At 39.2% G+C, this 18,567-nt stretch overlaps 1 protein-coding gene across 2 annotated transcripts in view; it reads right to left on the bottom strand.

The window, feature by feature from the left end:
* The window catches only part of si:dkey-215k6.1 (transmembrane protein 132C), a 168,377-nt gene that overhangs the window by 65,749 nt on the left and 84,061 nt on the right, over positions 1–18,567 (bottom strand). For both annotated transcript variants that reach the window (XM_057361482.1, XM_057361490.1), the window contains one exon: positions 18,050–18,190. In XM_057361482.1, coding sequence (XP_057217465.1) covers positions 18,050–18,190 — 141 coding nt within the window. The remainder of the gene's footprint in view (positions 1–18,049; positions 18,191–18,567) is intronic.

Below are 18,567 nucleotides of genomic sequence, written 5' to 3'. Positions count from 1 at the left end.
TGTATATACCCATGAGATTTATTACTGTAAATGCAACATTATGCAAAGAATAGTTTGTGCGTTTCTGCCTGCATATTTTTCAATTATTCAGGACAAAATATATGGGAATATATATCAAGGTAGACCTAACATGAATCTACTATGTCATCTCTATGTGTTTTTAGACATTTCTCCAAATTAGGCTTCAGTACAAAAAATGAAAACTGCTATCAAATAAGACTCCAAATGTAGCAAAACACTTCAATGTCAGCTCATTCAAAGAAGTGCATGCTTCAAATGTATGAAAAGCAGATGTATATTTAGCGGCATCTAGCGGTGAGGTTGCAAATTGCAACCAACGGCTCACTCCACCCCTCCCTTTCGAAGCACTATTGTGGCTGACACAGAACTAAGATGTCGTGACGTTTTCGCTTCTTTGTCGAAAGAGATAACGTATTCCCGACACGCATTCTGCAGAGCCTCCGTTTAGGGCTACTGTAGAAACAACATGGTGAATTCCATGCAAGGGGACCCACGTGTATGTAGATAGAAATAGCTCATTCTAAGGTAATAAAAAAATATTGCTTCATTATGTAAGGTCTTTATACACCTCTGAAAACATAGTTATGTATATTATATTGCATTTCTGTCAATAGATCCTTCAAAAAATTACACACTGGACCTTTAAACACAATACTGTTGTTTAATCATAACATTTCACACTAAAGATCTTTTTTCATGTTTTCTTGATAAAGTTAATCAACTGACTCTAAATTGACATGTTCTGGGCTGTGTTACTAAGCCAGCAGACAAACTTGATGCCAACATGACAATATGCAACACGCATTTAAGATTACAATTTTACAGTATGTTAGTTTAAATCACTAACCTTCTTCATTCAGGAAAAATTGTGTTTAATTGATTAACCAGAACCGTAATTTCTGACTTCTTGTGAAGAAACACACTAACCAAAATCCTGAAGAGAGCTCCGCCAATCAGAAAAGTTTCCCTGGAAACGGATAGCATCAACAGCGACTGACACCAGTGGATCAACATTGCACTTTTATTAAAAACAATGACGTACCACACGATAAGCTGCGGAAGCCCAGCGCACAGTTAACCTTGTGTTTACAATAAGTTCATGGCCAGACGATGAAGCGGTAGACAAAAGCTCTTCATACAGAAGTATTACACAACGGCTGTACACATACAGTTGGCTATTTCAGTATTATTCAACCAACAGCCATGCAATGCCAATGAGTGTGCAGTTACATTACAAAACCTGCCCAGATAAACACAATTAACTCAACAGAATTCAAATGAATATGTATAAAAGAACGTGCTTATAGAGAAATCCTGACATTTAGAAGCACTTAAAATGTCATGCTGAATAGAGGATGTGCATCCGTTTATTTTCTATTCTCTCTCATCCTTGCTTTAAAAAAAATCGTATATATGGTATATACATCATTCAGAGCATGCACATTCATCTTATTGTAAATGCATGTTTTCCTGGTAAAATATATAATCCGGAGAAGTTTACACAAACATAATTATAGTCACCTCACTGTATATATACATAAACTAGGATTAATACCTGTTCACACTGCTTGTTTTCCACACAAAAAAAATGTAAACGATCTGCTATGAGCCAGAAGTCTTTGATAGATTAATTTACATTTACACTCTAAAAAATTGAACTGTGATTTCATGTGAAACAATTTACACTAAAACATTTTAAAGCTCTGAAATCAATAAAATATTCTGTTTAAATTGAGTAAATGTAAGTAATAAAATTAAGCAAATCTGAATAACTTAAATATTTCTATTAGAATTCACCAAAAATATAATTTGTTAATTAAATACTTATTTTTTTCATTAAATTAACTTAAATAATATATGTACATTTTAGAGAAATTGACTTTTGGATTTTAAATATTTTCTTTAGTATGTCCTGAAAAAAAAACAATTAAATGATTTAAAAATATTTTAATTAAGTTAATATAGCTGTTTATTTTTGTGATATTTACTAAGCCACATAATCATTTTTTAGAGTGTACATTTAGCTAATTACAAAGAAATTAGGAAACCATTTCTCACCCCCATCCTCCACTTTGACCTGAATTTAGCCACTTGTGCAAACTGTCAGTGCATCTCTCTCTGTGTCACACACACATTGGGTGTGTATCTTCTAGACTCACTTCTAAAGGCGTCAATTGACCTTGTTAAATATCCAGAACAGCTCTCCAGCTAGCAGTACTCCCTATGTTCATGCCCTCTTTCACCTGCTGCTTTTCAAGCCATTACGGACAGTGTAGTGACCCTGAGATTAATCATTTTAGGGCATCCTAATGTGAGCCACTGGCAGTGTGAATGTATGCGGTGGAATGCGTGCAGGGCCGTGCCTTTAACTCTAATCAATAGTGTGGTTTTGGCTGTGCAGCCATTGGTTCTCTTATGCATTAAATGACACCTATCAGTGTAGTGACCTGCGTTTTGCCGTGATTAGCAAACAGCCGCCGAGCTCATGCGGTTAAGTGGGCCTAATGCTTTCTACATAAACCAGTAACATCTGCGGGGCAAAGACAGATCAGCAAACAGCCTTTTGTGGGGCATGTGCTCAGGGTTCCAAAACATTAGGAGGCTCTGGACTGTGCATATACAGTAAATAATATCGGCATCCACAATCTTTACAGCTCTATTATTGTGTACGAACTTTGCACAACATTTTTAGTTTCATTTACATTTATGCATTTGGCAGACACTTTTAACCAAAGAATCAGCGTATTACACATTTTTATCATTATATGTCTTCCCTGGGAATCAAACCTATGACCTTTGCTCTACCAACTGAGCAAGGATAAGCACAATATAGGGGTATTCAATTAAAGTTCCAAGAGGTCCGGTCTTTATATCTTCTTCCAAACGGGGGTCTTGACAATATGTTTTTGAAAATAAAAAAATTAATCAATTTAGCCCACTTGGATATATATATATATATATACAGTATATAAGATATGATCTTTTATCAGGCCATTTATTTTATATTTTGATATCCACAGTATGCATGTATGTATATATTGTATGCATTTTAGGCTCTGTGGCTAGGGGAATGCCCTCTTAATAGAAGTCTGATAATTAATATTTGTAAATAAAAAAAACTGCTGACACCATACAAACAACAAATGTAATGTAACTATTAAAATGCTCTCATCATAAACAGAAAAACAATTAACTTACTAAATTGGCCTTTCCATGCCATTCATACCAGAACAATAATATCTTCAATATTGACTGAATAATGCCATTTTAAAGATTGAAATCAAAGTGAAATTAATGCATGATATTAATCTTTGATGCTTGTAATCTAATAATTAATTTGATTATGAGACTTTAGCCTGGATTTTCACAGGGTCACAAATGTTTACATGCTGATCAATAATGCTAATACTGAATATTTCAATAAAAACGTTATGGTTCATAAAATATCACAAATCTGGTCGAAAGGTTGAAGACATATAGCAAACAGTAAACAGACTGACAGATACTTAAAAATTTCTGCATTTTGTTTACTGTTGTGTCCATTTACCTGCTCTGCGTGTCTGCACTACTGTTGTTAAAATAAGCACGTGTCTGCTGCTCTTCATGCGGCGCGTCTTTGGCGGGAGAGAAGCAGCGCGCGGAGCGGAAAGGGTTAAAATGCAGCGCGTTTGGCAGCTTGGCGCTAGATAAAGATATTCGGGGATATAGCAGCAAAAGAACAATTACATAAATGTTTCTGAGAGCGCATGTGATGTGATTCTCCTTTGTGTAGATGCGCGTCTTAATTTAAACAACCGAAATAGTCAAATGTTTTAAATGGTTTATTAGGCTATGTCTCGCGGTCCGGATGAAACGAAGCAAAGGTCCGGATCCGGCCCTGCGGGATGACTGTGCTAGTTGAACCATGGCCATATTTTCTTGAAGTAAGTCTTTATAAATAAATTGTGATTCTAGATTATTTGAAAAAGTTTACAGCTAAGCTCCTCTGGTACTTAAGTATGCACTTACAGTAGACAGCTCAAACTCATATAGGGAAAGACGTGAACTGTTGCTTAACTGTAAGAAGCTAGAGCAGTGGCGACTCAAATTATGTAATGAATTTGGCAGTTAGTGGTGAAGCTAATGTCTAATGTTTCCTGATGAGTGGGCCTGCCACCACTGAGGTTAATGCTTAACGCTTCCTGATGACAGGGGCTGCTAACACTGTGGCTAATTTCATGCATGAAGACCCATCCGCATCTCATCCGCTCTACTGGCACACTGATGCCAATTACAACCCAAAACTGCCTGATTCCTGCCATCATCTCGAATCGTTCGGCTATATTTTACCCAACCAAACCATCCAAGACATGCTGTCTGGCCCGAACGGGGAATCGCATTGTGTGATGCTGTGATTGTGAGTGCATGACGCTAAGTTTGGGCTCTTGATGTAAGACAGGAAAGGGAAGCTGGATAAATATAAACCACGCCTACATTGATAAGCAAGTGAAATGGTTTTAGAAGCATGAAATGGGTGTTCTCAGTGTCTTTATTTATTTGTCAAGAACTGTCCACTTCCAAAGCGATGCATTGATGGCGCTGACATGTGCCGCCTGCTTTTGGACGGTAATCGAGTAGAGGCTATTTGTAGCCAGATGGTATAATTATAATCAACCAGAAGGTGCTGACCAGGCCACGTTGTCCATCCAAACCCTGACCCTTGGACTGCTCCCAGCACATATGTAAACCTAGACCCGACATCTTTTCTGACAACAGTCTGTAAGGAGTGATTTAAATGAAGCAGGGACGAAGAGAACAAGTAAAACATAACTTGAAAAAGACACTCTCGTTGAGGGGTTTAACACTTGCAAATACAGAAAACAATACTTGTAAAGATTTCTTGTGTCTATTCACTCTATTTTCATCCCAGTCACATCACTCTCTCTACAGGTTGCAAGTGTAACAAAGTCTTTTACTTAAAGAAACAAGCACATGCATGTTAGTGCTTTTCCAGCCCAGGTAAATAACATCCGGCGCCGATAATTAGTCCCGAGAGCGAATAATAGTGTGATTCAGCATGCGTGATGTAAAACGAATAAGTAGCTTTGTGCATGTCGGGCGTGTAATATCGGGTGTTTGTGCATGTCCGGGTCCATTATTGGTTCCGGTGTCTATGTGTGTGCGACAGTGCGTAATGAAGCAACAGGCATGAGGAAATTGGCCTTTGCATGCAAGCGATAATAGTGCACAAGCTAATCAGACAAGTGAATCAGACAGGCAGTCAAAGGCCTGGAGCTGATGGACAGACGACGGCAGAAATGGAAAGGTAGAGGGAACTCGAGATCATTAAACTCAAAGGCGGGTGTAAAAGAAAGGGGGAACTGCTTAATGGAGAAGAGTTGTGTAAGTCTTAGAGTTGAGGGTACATTTGTGATGTCTGCTTTTTATTGTCCACAAAAAATCTGAAATCTCTTTAATATCTCAATTGTGTCTCCTTGACAGAAGTGAAATTAAACAGAGACATTGGTTTACAAGTCTTCTGTTTCTTACATGTCTCATCTGAAAAAAGTGACATATGAGTGATTCTCTAAAGTTGCAGAGGTTACAGTTTTTTTTTAGTTACATTCAATTATTTGAGTTCTTCAATTCCATAAACAAAAACTCCTGAGCTATAAAAGCCAACCTACAGATGCCTTAGTTTAACACATTAAACTAAGCAGAAAGCATTTTAGCAATTAAAAAACGACACACTTCATATTTCAACCATATCATAAGTAAAAACAAACTGGAATCTGTTAGATGCCTGCAGCGTTCAGCCCAATGGGCAGAAATTTCATTAATGAGACAGAGAATATTAGGCATGAAAAGTCTAAATGATCATTTGGACAGAAGCGACCAGCGGATATGAGAGCGCACCTGCTCAATCAGCCAGAATTTCCTTGACGTTCCGTTCAGAAAAGCACAAAGGGACGTCTGAAAAATGAGGCTTATGAAAGATGGCAATTAAAAGGCCTGTCGTTTTCAAACCATCTGAAAAATGCAGAAGAGAAATCAGGCGAACAGTAATTTAGTCATGATGGCACCAGACCTGCCGGCTTGATTTATACGATTAGCCACAAACCGGTATTATTAACCTGTCTGAAACAATCGGTAAGACATGCCTCTCATGTCTCTCTCATGTAGGCTTGTTGTTTTAGTGCAGGGGTTCCCAAACTTTTCAGCCCGCGACCCCCAAAATAACACTGCCTCGAGACCGCCACTATCCTCGGAGGAGGCTAAAGTATACAAACATTGCACACAACTGCGCACAAGCGCTAATTAGGTCTATACAAAAGCACATGATGAAAACACAAAAGTACACAGTCTAACATAAAATGACTTTATAGTTATTTACTCATTATTTTACTTGTTGTTATACATAAACCATTAACTATTACTACAGATGGTCAAATTTCATCAAACTGATTCGAGTGCTGATGGATGTCCTCTTTATGCAAACGCAGGCCTCCTTTCGTACCTGAGGACGATGGCCTTTCTGTCTGCGGCGCTTCTCCGCCCTCCTCCGCTGGCCTCCCTGTGTTGTCTTTGGTCGATATTAACAAACGATTCATTTCGACAAATAAAAATATCCTAAAAATAATCTGCGTGCACATATGGGAATGTTTAACGTGGTGCTGTAAAGTGACTTGCTGCACCTCACCTAACGCGGTTGCTAATGTGACGTAATCACCTCAGGGGTCACGATCGAGGGGGAGGAAATTCCAAAGGCTGACGGCTTTTTATTTGCATGGTTTAATTTTTAACTTAACTACTATTTTTATGTTTTGTTACACTTATTGATTAAATACGCTATTCCAAGAATTCAAAAAATATTTCTGGAAATCATCTTGCGACCCCACCCTCGCGGCCTTGCCACCCCCCGGGGGGTCCCGATCCTTACTTTGGGAACCCCTGTTTTAGTGAAAACAAGTAGCAAAATGTTTAAACAATGCTAAGTGTAGAGCAGGTTTACATGTATGTAGTTCTTAAAGGTAAAATGTGCAGTGTCTGTGCCACTTGTGATGCTAAACAACACACTGCACGTTAAACTGGGACAGAAAATAAAATATTCCAATAACAATGAATAATATTCACAGAACAACACAAATCTATGCAAATATTCAAATTTCAAAGAGTGCTATTAAACTTTTGCCCTTGTAAATGTTCACCTTTTTATTCCTAAGCTGACAAACTGAAATAACAACACTTCACTAACTCTAGAGTTAAAAGAGCCACTAAAGACGTGATGTCTGTTCCCCCGTGTAAAGCCAGTCATGAGAGACCCGCGGAAGCACAATCAGGGACAAGGTCGTGTTTGATTCACATGATGAAGGATATTCTTCATAAAAGCAGGAGAGCTTCTCTTATTTCCCTTTGTTGTAGCAAAAGAGAAGATGCAAGAGAAATAAGAGGGAAATAAGTAAGGAAAAAGGTAAGAGAATAGTTGAACACCTGCTATCCGATAGGAACAGAGGTGTAGAACTGTGAGCACTTAAAGGTACAGTTCCCCCATAAATGAAATTTCTGTCATTATTTACTCACATTCGTTTACATTTTGTTCCAACACCTCTTTGCAGGAATTTTGAAGTATCTAAACACAGACACAAATATCACGAATGGCACACCTCGTGTGGATTAGCGGTCTTGCGGCCTTCAATTCCTTTTCCTTCAATTTCCTTTCATGGTTTAGAACAACCTGAGGACGAACTGTATCACTTTTAGATGAACTGTTCCTTTAAGACTGAGCTTGTCTGACGGGTCAGGTTCAAGTACATATCTAGACATGCATAAAGAACAGAAAACAGCACACATAGAGGGGTCTCTCAGAGACTGTGGAAATTAAAGAAAGAGAGAGAATGAGAGAAAATGTTCCTATGGTTATTTTCAGCTTTATGTACTAGAAAACAACACTCACCTGAGTCCATATGTGCAATTCCTAGTGCAACGAGAGCGGAAAAACTCTCAAGCTGGCAGATGGAGAGCATCTCTCTCTCTTTCCCTTTGAGATAAAAGGAGCCATTTATGATACTAATTAACTCTAATAACTGTATCATGAGTGCAGGAGTAACATTTTTTTAACTCCGCTGATTTCTGCTCCATTAAACCCATTCAACAACAACGAGCATATATAAAGACCTCACGAATTTACTTGACGCGTACGATTTTCTTTTACAATTTTCAACTATAACAGGACGTTTACACAACAGGAACCTTACCAGGAAAAATAGCGCTTACACTTTACATGTAATGTAGTATCCATTGTGAACAAGTCATAATTTACTTCCAAAATACATCTGACCCCATTTACCAATGGTAGATCGTATCACAAGTCGAATGTTTTTACATGGTGTACATCAGGCCTTACAATCCGATCTCTGATAAAAACCAAAAGATGCCAGATGGATGGTATCACACACACAGATAAGCCCTTTTCTTCACTTATAATGTTGAAGGGTTTTTGTAATAGATTACACAAATAATTTGTCCAGTGGGCCATTTCAAAACCAGCAATTCCACGGTTTCACGGTGTCCCCCGTTTAGCCAACTCTAAGCCTGGGTCAAATCTTTTGGGGAGATTGTGTGCCCAAATTTAAGACATGAACAAACTGTCTAGCATAATTCCTAAAATGACTATTTCTGTAATACATATGTATCCTGCTGATCCTGTTTAAAGCTAAGAGGTCTGCCATAGAGACTTTTTCAAGTACTTCAATACAGGAACAATTGGAACTTTATCATTTGGGATGGCACACATGATCTGAAAATATTTTATGCAAAAATGAAAATTGTCATCGATTTTTTTCACTCTTTTCCGTGAAACACAAAATAAGATGACGATAAAGATGACGATAATCCATAAAATAAATGTAAATGGACACTGGTGCTGTTAAACTCAGACTATGAGATAAAAGCATCCTTAAAATAATCCATGCAACTTGATTCAAAAGCATTCAAAAATGTTATTTAACAGCCATGGTCACCATTTACTTTCAATATACAGAGAAGAACAGCTTTTGACAAAAAAATTTTTTGTATACCATTCATTTAATACAGCACACAATTCATACAAACAAATTTTATGATCCTCAATTTGTAGTTAAGAGAAACACTTGATATGTTCTTTAAAGCTCTTATAAAACTTCCTACCATCTATAGATCAGCAGCAAACCAAATAAAGAGTGATGAATAATTCTCTAGAACAGTTTACTTTGTGTAATCTATTAAAACTTTACCTTTAATTATTTACAAATGAAATCAGTTATGTATAAGAAAATACAACAGTCTCAGGGGCATGAAAGAAATTAGCTGCTGTTTACTTATGTTTACCTAAAAGGGGAAAATTAACAAAGTAAGGTGAGGCGTTTCACAATTAAAAATGTTCCAGGTATGTGTGTGTGTTATGTTGGGACGTGAGGTGGTGCTAGAAGGAGGCCTAGAGGTATGTTCTCTGTCCTTAAATTACTGCAATTTAATAAAAATACACACCTGTGTTTCGCATGAAGCCCCTAAGCAAACAAACAGACTCAGAAGTACACAAATAGACACGCGAGGCCCTCAGCGACTTCAAGAGTGAAGACACATCTGTGGCCATGTACCTACAGGGACTTTCACACTCCTGCACATCCACGGCCTAAGAATATTTCAGCCTTCAAGCATTCCGGACATAAACACAAATTATATTCAAATGATATCCCACTTTCCTCTTAGCTAACAGAGACAAAGACTGCATTCATTTAGCGTTTTTCTATTATGCAGAAAGTACATAGGTTTAAGTCTAAACTAAGACGATTTCGTTCATTTGTTTATTAAGTAAAGATAATGTACAGTCAGTCGGACATTATTGTACATTATTCTGCTTATTATATTGCTACTTACAAAATAAATTAACAAATTCACATAATGAGTTAATACAGTTTTATTAAAGGGAGAGTTTACCCCAAAATAAAAATTAAAAACATTTACTCACCATCGAGTTGTTCCAAATCTTTATACATTTCTTTTTTCTGATATACACCTAGAAAAATACAGTATTGGGAAGAATGTAACCAGAAAATTCTTGGCCACCATTGGCACTCAAAAGTGCCCCAGAACTGTTACATTCTTCAAAATATCTTCTTTTGTGTTCAACAGAACAACGAAATATACAAAAGATTTCTACTATGCAAGTCAATGGTGGCCAAGAACTCTTTGGTACAAACATTCTTCCAGATATCTTTCTCTGTGTTCATCAGAACAAAATTTATACATATTTGGAACAACTTGAGGGTGAGTAAATGAAGACAGAATTTTCATTTTTGGGTCAACTGTTCCTTTTAAGTGAAGTAAAAGTTTAGCAGTCATAACACACATATTTTTATCACGTGTCATAATTGACCAAGTATTTTAGATATGTGTATACTATTTACATACACTTATTTTAAAACTACATCTTAAACCTTGAATTTCTCTGCATGTGTTTAAAGCTTCTGGTTGGGGCAATTTAACCCTGGGCTCCAATTTCAATGGTGCTGAATATTGCACACTAATCTTAATTTTGCATAATATGTTATGCAGACAGTATGCAAACTGGGATACAGCCACATCATATGTGTTTTAATTGTGTTTTAAATGTGCTCTGGGCCATAACCACCATAGGCACAGAAATCGCCAAAATCTGTAATATTTGGTTACCCCCTTGTCGCTTAACCTTTGAATTCATATACATCCGAATATACGATTATTCATTCTTTGTGTCTATAAGCCTGACTGTGCTCTGCCCTCGGAGGAGCTATTTTGTAGTAAAACATTAAATGGGAACACACATCGCACACAACACTGGTATAAGCTATAAGTCAGTGTAAGTACTCCCCGGGTCTTTGCTAACATTTCATCTCTCTCCTTCTCGCACTTACAAACACAAATCTAGCAAGACAATCGGTGATTTAACCCTGGAGAACTGTAACATGCATCAGAGACCAATTTATGAGCAGCGAAACACTATGAATGGATTTATAAACTCGCAGCGGAGTTGCTGTTGGTCTAGAATCACTTACGGAAGTTGGTTGATAATCAAATTACCTGAATGGGCACCAAAAAAAACGTTTTAGCGAGAGACTGTTTTGTTTATATAGTTACTTTGCCCGTGGTAGAGTGAGGAATATTTCTCACGTATAATTCCACAAAGAGGTTTATCTGGCTAAGCCTCTTTACAACCACCCTAAAGCAACACCACTTAAGTGACATGTATACACACAGGGTGCTGGGGGACAACATTAAGAGCAACAATCCATTTCTGGGGGGAGTGTTTGAACAATGTAGCGCCCCTAGTGGAAATGGTGGGGTTTGGGGGGATTAGTCACTTCATACACACTAACACAAAACAGTCACTTTTAAAATGAAATAGTGGCCTGAGGACAAATCTGAACATTTTTCAGAAAATTATATTTATCTTTATGCATAATCAGTTTTTACATTTTGATTGTTATGTTGTTTCCCCAAAGTCCAAATTGCATATCTGGTTATTTGGAGTCACATAATTGACCTGGACTGACCATCTAACCAGGCTGTACCCTGTCTGCCTTATGGGTGAGTGGTGCTTCTCTGTAAAAAAAGGTTCATTCTTTATTTTATCATACTGATGTTGGATTGGATTTTTCCTTTTTTTTGGACTTGTCTAATCAACCATCCTGTCCATCCCTAATTCACAATCGATGCACAATGAAAAAAGAAGAGCAGAAGTGAAAAGGCTGCATGCTTAATTTTGAAACACAGTGATAAAGACAAAAACTCTCCCTCGGTTGACTTGAAGACTTGGATCTAAAAGCATTCACTTGTAAACTCTTGCAGGGTCAGGGGTTGCCGTACTACAACAGTATGCTTCAGTGGAGCATTCTGGAAGACAAGCAGTTCCCTCTCTTCCTCTCTCTCTCTCTAGCCTTCAGCACATAAATACACTTGTTACAAGCGTGATACATTAGTCATGCGGTACGTGGCAAAGATGGATCACCTTGCATCTGCTGACAGTGATCAGACAAACACTGTCCTGTGGTTCAGCTGATAACAACGTTACACAGTACCATCATCTATTGTGAATCTACATTTACCAAAAAAGAAAATGACGGTGATCTCATTTCCCCCTCACTCCCTCCTGTCACCCCTCTACTGAATCGATCAAACACCACCACACAATCAATTAGCGAATCAGAGAAACTGGAGAGAACCAAAATGAAAATATAAAGTTATTGTCTTTAGGATAACATCACAGCAGGGGTGTGATAAGATCTTGTGGCACGAGATCTCACAATATCCGATATGTCTCGCGATATCCGACTGGTCTCGCTAGAACACAATATCCTCGATTTATTGGCATGATGGAGTGCAGGGATCGAAATTGCCACCATTTTAGTCGCATAGTCTCCCTAAATTTAACCTGTGCATCCTCAAAATATATTTGGGAGTAGGGATGCACGATAAATTATCTACCATAACGGTAGATAATCAAATTTAGGCCGATATATTATAGCTGATAAATCATTTCATCTGGATAACTTCCTTCAGCTGCACGCTGCTCACACTTAAATTCCAGTACAGTACTGTCTTTCTGTCATGATCATTCACTTACTGCTATTAGCAAAACATTGTTGATGTAGGTACATTATGTAGGTACAGTATATACAGTATGAATGTGTAAATTATAGGAACTAAAGCATATTGTTTGAATCAGACTGATGTCTGAATGCTTTCCGTCTTGAGACCTGTTAGACATGTGGCTATTAAGAACATTTTTCTGGGTTGCTCTGGAAGAACGTTGTAACGTCCCACCTTCGTTGTAACAGCTGATTTCCACTATCACTCACTCATGCCACCGGCCCCGCCTCATTGCCCCACGGCTCTCGTCCCGCCTTCCTTGCTACATACCCCCATCGCCCCTCACAGGCTGGGGGGTACCAACGAGACTGTGCTTACTCCCCCCCCGGGGAGCCAGTCTCGGCATCCACAGCCCCTGGGGGTATGCACCGATGAGGCGAGAGAACGGAGACGGAAGCACCAGGAGCGACAGGGACGAGAGAAAAAAAAATTTTGGTCCGGTTCCCCGACACTCATGTGTCGCTCGGTCCTCAGCCAGCCGAGAGGCTCTTCCTCGTGGTGCCATGTGGTGGTACTGGACGCTCGGTGGACGGCTCGATCCTCCTCCGCCCCCTGGCGGCCGGCGATGGCTCCTCCGGCTGAGGGCAGCCGGCAGCGAGTCTGCCGTCTCCCGCTCCTCCCCTTCATGGCGGACGGCAGCAGGCTCCGGCCCACGGGCAACGGCCACGACTCCTCCGCTCCTTCTCGGACGGCAGCCACTCCACCTCGACCCAGGAGCACGGCAGCGAGCTCTCCGTCCCAGCCGACGCATACTTGCTCCAGCACCACCGCCTCGGGCAGCCGCTGGCGGACGTCCCTCCGAACTCCTCAGCACCGCCATGCCCCTCGGCGGCGAGGGCTCTTCGACAGCATGTCCCTCCTTCCTCCCGGGTTTCGGCACCAATGTAACACAGTTCAAAGTAGGTAAGGAAGGAGGCGGGAACCGGCGAACATTCAATATATTTTAATCAAAATAAACAAACAATAACACGGAAATAAAAGGGCCGGCAGCCACCTCACGGTCGACTGCCGGCCACAAGAACATAAATACAAACTTAACACATGTCCGGGCCCGGTCCTCTCTCGTCAGCAGTCCTGTCGCTCGTCCTCTTATGCTCCCGATCTCCTCCGTGAGACATGCGGGACCGGTGTGCGCACAGCTGATTTCCACTATCACTCACGCCACCGGCCCCGCCTCGTTGCCCCACGGCTCTCGTCCCGCTTTCCTCGCTACAAACGTCTATAATTTGTTTATTAAATAAAAAATATACCAGAAAAGTTTGAAGGTGGAAGAATCGTTAACTAGTGTAAAGAAGGCTTGGTACATGATTTTCAGGGAAAAAGAGAACTAACGGTTACCTTGTTTTCTGCAGTGAATGTTTTCAAATAAAAGCAGTTGTCCACTTTTTGCATTTTGTTTCAGCCTTAGGGAATTTTATATTCATATTTAGATACTGTATATCAGCCAATATATCGGTAATCAGCTTCCAATGTTAAAGGGACAGTTCACCCAAAAATTCACCGAAGATTCTATCATCATTTACTCACCCTTAGATTGATACAAACCTGTATACTTTTCTTTGTTCTGCTAAACTCAAGGAAGATATCTGAAAGAATGTCAGTAAGCAAACATAGTATTTATTTTTCCTATGGCAGTCAATGGGGGATGAGATCTGTTTGGCTTCTGAAATTCTTCCAAATATCTTCGTTTGTGTTTGTGTTAAGTAATTTATACAGGTTTGGAACAGCCTGAGGGTGAGTAAATGATGATACAATTTTCATTTTTGGGTGAACTATCCCTTTAAAGAGTTATCGGTTATCGGCCAAAATATCCCTATTTGGGAGCATTTGTGAGAGTACATGTTTTGTTGTGGTGCGACCTGTTTTCATTAATGTACAGAACACGCTAATAACTGCACAAAGTATGTGCATGCTGTGAGCTACAGTGACCGGCCCAGCCATTCAAAGACAACTACATTTTTCCATCCAGCTGCGCTACTTTCCCACCGTTTTTCTATGTAAATACGCATATAGAGAAAACAACCACAGCTCTTTACTAAAAGCAAAACATTTTGCAGTGTTTACATATTGTTTATTACTGCAAAATATAATTCCTTAAAATAGAAGTTTAATTTGTTACATAAAGTTAAAATCGATTTTAAAATGCCTACATTTTTGCATTTTGTGTTTTTAATGTGAATAACCTTAAAAAACATCTGAAAAGACCTAAAAAAAGTCTAAAAATCTGGTCTCGTTCTTGTTGAACCCAATCTCGTGACCGCTTTGGAAAATGTAAGCAACGTTGACCCAACGCTGGTCAGTTTTTCAGTTTTTTCACACTACACAAACGTTTGAACAAAATACAACCAACAGAACTTTTATAACCAAATCAAAATGTTAAACGAATATCTTTAAAATGTAATTATATGCAAGATTTCAAAATAAAATATGAAACCGGACATGCTTCAGGACCAGTGTTTACATCTTACGAAGTGGTCTAGATTTCCACATACACTCTGTCTAGCATCTCCTTTTTGCATTCGTCTATAGAAAGCAAGTCACATGGGTTGAAAACAGCATGACAGTGAGTGAACTATTTATTCAAGTAAGTGAGGAAGAATTGGGCTTTTCATTATCACACTTACTCATATACTGTATTTGCACAGAGTCCAAACCCATTGTATACAAACTCCATTCTGTGGTCCACACTCTCTCTCAGCTCTCAATGACCCATGGACTTCTCTAATTGTATTTCCTCTTATTTTCATTAGCTATGGCTGCACAACCAGGGGAAATACATTCAGCGTGCTCGCGTGTGGCAGTAAATCAATACGGCGAGCGTTAGTCCTTTCTCCTCCTGTCATCCGTCTCGCTCTCTCTGTTTAGATTTCTCTGGGTTATAACAGTCAGACTGATAAGGTGTGACCTGAAGGTTACCTGCCGCAAACATCCAAAGGTATTTCAGTATTCCGAAGAGCCGTAGTCAACGATAAAGGCCAGGTGACACAAAGCTACTGATAGCTTCACTTCCTAGTTGAGCTGTGTGGACTTATTGGCACCGTGATTAAAATCTTATTCTGAAAAGGAAAAAAAGCTGATATTTGAAAATATCAGAAAAATCAAACGTGTTGTCGCTGTGCATCTCCTTAGTACAATTATCACAAATTAAAATGTCTTAGCACACAGAAGAGTATGGTTGAAAAAATGATGATGATTGCTAATGGTTAACAATGATTGTTATTACTTTATCATTTTTTTTACTGTCTTATCATACCGTGGAAGGGCGCACAACAAGTGAAAGGTAATTCATGTCAACTTTAATAATCATACTTCAAACCTATTACCCATAAACATTATTAAAAGGTTCCAGATTTTAGCAATCTAGCCGGGGAAAAATTTAAGAGACCACTCCAGTTTTGCATTTAATCTTCATTTCTGTATTGTGGCAATTCAATTCCAGTGTCTGTTGAATTCCAACAGAAACAAACCTCAGGAATGACAAAGTCACCCAACAGCAATGTGAAAGACAGAGAGAATGCCAAGACACACGAATGCTGTGAATAAAAGTCAGGCTTATTTCTTGAAATATTTATATTTTGAACTGATACTAAAATAAATGTAAAACATTAGTCCCGTGTTATATAAACACAAATATGAACTTGTTTTCTTTGCAGTATTCAAGATCTGCAAACATTGCATTTTTTGTTTAGTGTGTCCCATTTCAATTTTCTGCATGTTGTCATTTGGGAGAAATATTTGACCAGGTAATAGAATGAAACAAAAATCATTTTACTTAAACACACACCTATAAGTAGTATCAAAAATGTTTTCCCGTGGCTTCTACAGATCATTCAATCCTGAAAACGTGCAAGCAACATCATTCAAAAGTCTGAGCACTTGAGATTTGGCGATAGCAAGTTAGACATCACTCATTGTTTATGTTACATGTTGCAAGAAAGGAACATTTGTCTAGGCATTTTTGTCGCAACCGCGAGTGAAGTGCACCATTGTAAAGCCCTACAGGTGCTGTATTTATGCGACAGCTAAACGTGCGACCGGCAAAACTAATAAAAGCTAGTCTTTTTTCTCTCATTATTCATCTTCTCCTGCTCCATCTCTCCTGTCAGCGTGTGACTCACAACAACTGAATCAGAAGAAGCATTTAAGTGCAGGAACCAATTTTCCCCACCATATAAAAACCACACCAGTACGAGCGGCGAGCAATTACCGGCGACGATGACAGCTTTAGGGTGACGCTCGGGTCGTAAATTTCTCCCTCCGCATGCCGTTGGGAGATTTCTACATGCTTTGGATATCAGGACAGACTCCCATAAATCGCAGAAACGTCTATTAGAATTCCCATTCGGCGTTCCTCTTTCCTAACGCCGCTCGGGGAGCTAACCTAGAGCGGCGCTAACGGTGAAGCCGTCGTCAGGGTGACTGCTACAGGGAGACGAGGGGGGCCGAGAGGAGCTAATTTGCACGAGACGAGGACAGCTGAGAAGGCAGCCAAGGAGATGCTGAGGAACCGCTGAATAGTCGAGAATGCGGAGTGGATGTCGGAGACGTGGCGAACGCACTGGCAAATCCAGGGAGGAGGACTCGTGGGGCTTAATCAATCAAAGAGTGTGTGCGGTGATTAAAAAGCACTCAGGTGGAATTTGTTACACTGAAGAGGAGACTCTCCTCATAGGAAGAAAAAGAGCCTGTGATTGGCACAAAACGAAATAGGAGTTCAGATTAAGAAGCCTCGGAGCTAATCGTTCCTTCTGCAACAGTCTGAAGTGTCAAAGATGCTTTGCGTCTCGTTTTCTCTACCGACCCAAAAACTGAACAGAACAAAACAGTCATTTAGACCACTAAGCATTCTGATGCTCACACCAATGTACAACATTTTCTGTGTCAGAGCATAAAGGAAATAAATGACATTCTTTTGCGTTGAATAAACACTTTACAATTTAAATCACAATTATCTTCACATTAAAGTCACCCAGAAAATGAAAAGTCTGTCATCATTTACTCATCCACGTGTCTTTTACAACCTGTGCGACACAAAAGATGCTATTTTGAAGAACGTTGGTAACCGAACAATGGCGGTACACATTGACTTGCATTGGTTTTGGCTGCATACAATAGAAGTCAATGGGTACCGCCATTGTTCGCTTACCAACATTCTTCAAAATATCTTCTTTTGTGTTCTGCAGAAAAACGAAAGTTTTATAGGTTTGAAATGACAGGAGAGTGAGTAAATGATGACAAAATTTTCATTTTAGGGTGAATTGGCCCTTTAAAATAACTTAATGCTAAATGACTGTTCTTAACAAATTGCATGAAATTCACCATATGAACATTAAATGAGCAATTTTCTAATATATATGAACAGTTACATCACCATGGTACTTACTTCTCATTGGTGGAGCTAGCTGTCCTCTGGCAGAACATAGAGAGGGAGGAGGAGCCAGGCACAACTTCTTGCTTGATTTCCCATGCTGCCAGATTACTGGGCTTCACCACCATGAAATTAATGCCTTCCCCATACTGGACTCTAAGGAAATTAAGAGCACAGTATTTCAACACCTTAAACAACACACCCTTAATTCATGCTTAATGTTCTTAATAGTAAATTATTAACTTGAGCGTAATATTACAAATTATGCTCAAACTCAGATTTTCAATTTGGAAAATACCATCCCCTAAATCATAACCTATTGCATTTTTACAAGCCCTTTAATAAATAATGTCTAGTACTAGTTATAAAATCCCGAGCAAATGACACGCATTAATATTTAGTACTAATTCGACATCCAAATTTAGAAAAGCAACCACAGGGGGGTGCAGGTTCCCGCTTTTCAGGGTGTCGTCTCAAGACTGCTCGTTTTCCAGCTATGGAGGGTTTGTGATTTTCAAGCATGGCTGCTTACG

This window comes from Triplophysa rosa, linkage group LG2 (genome assembly GCF_024868665.1).
Source record: "Triplophysa rosa linkage group LG2, Trosa_1v2, whole genome shotgun sequence".
NCBI classification, from domain to species: Eukaryota; Metazoa; Chordata; class Actinopteri; order Cypriniformes; family Nemacheilidae; genus Triplophysa; species Triplophysa rosa.
This window is presented reverse-complemented; position numbering and strand designations above follow the sequence as displayed.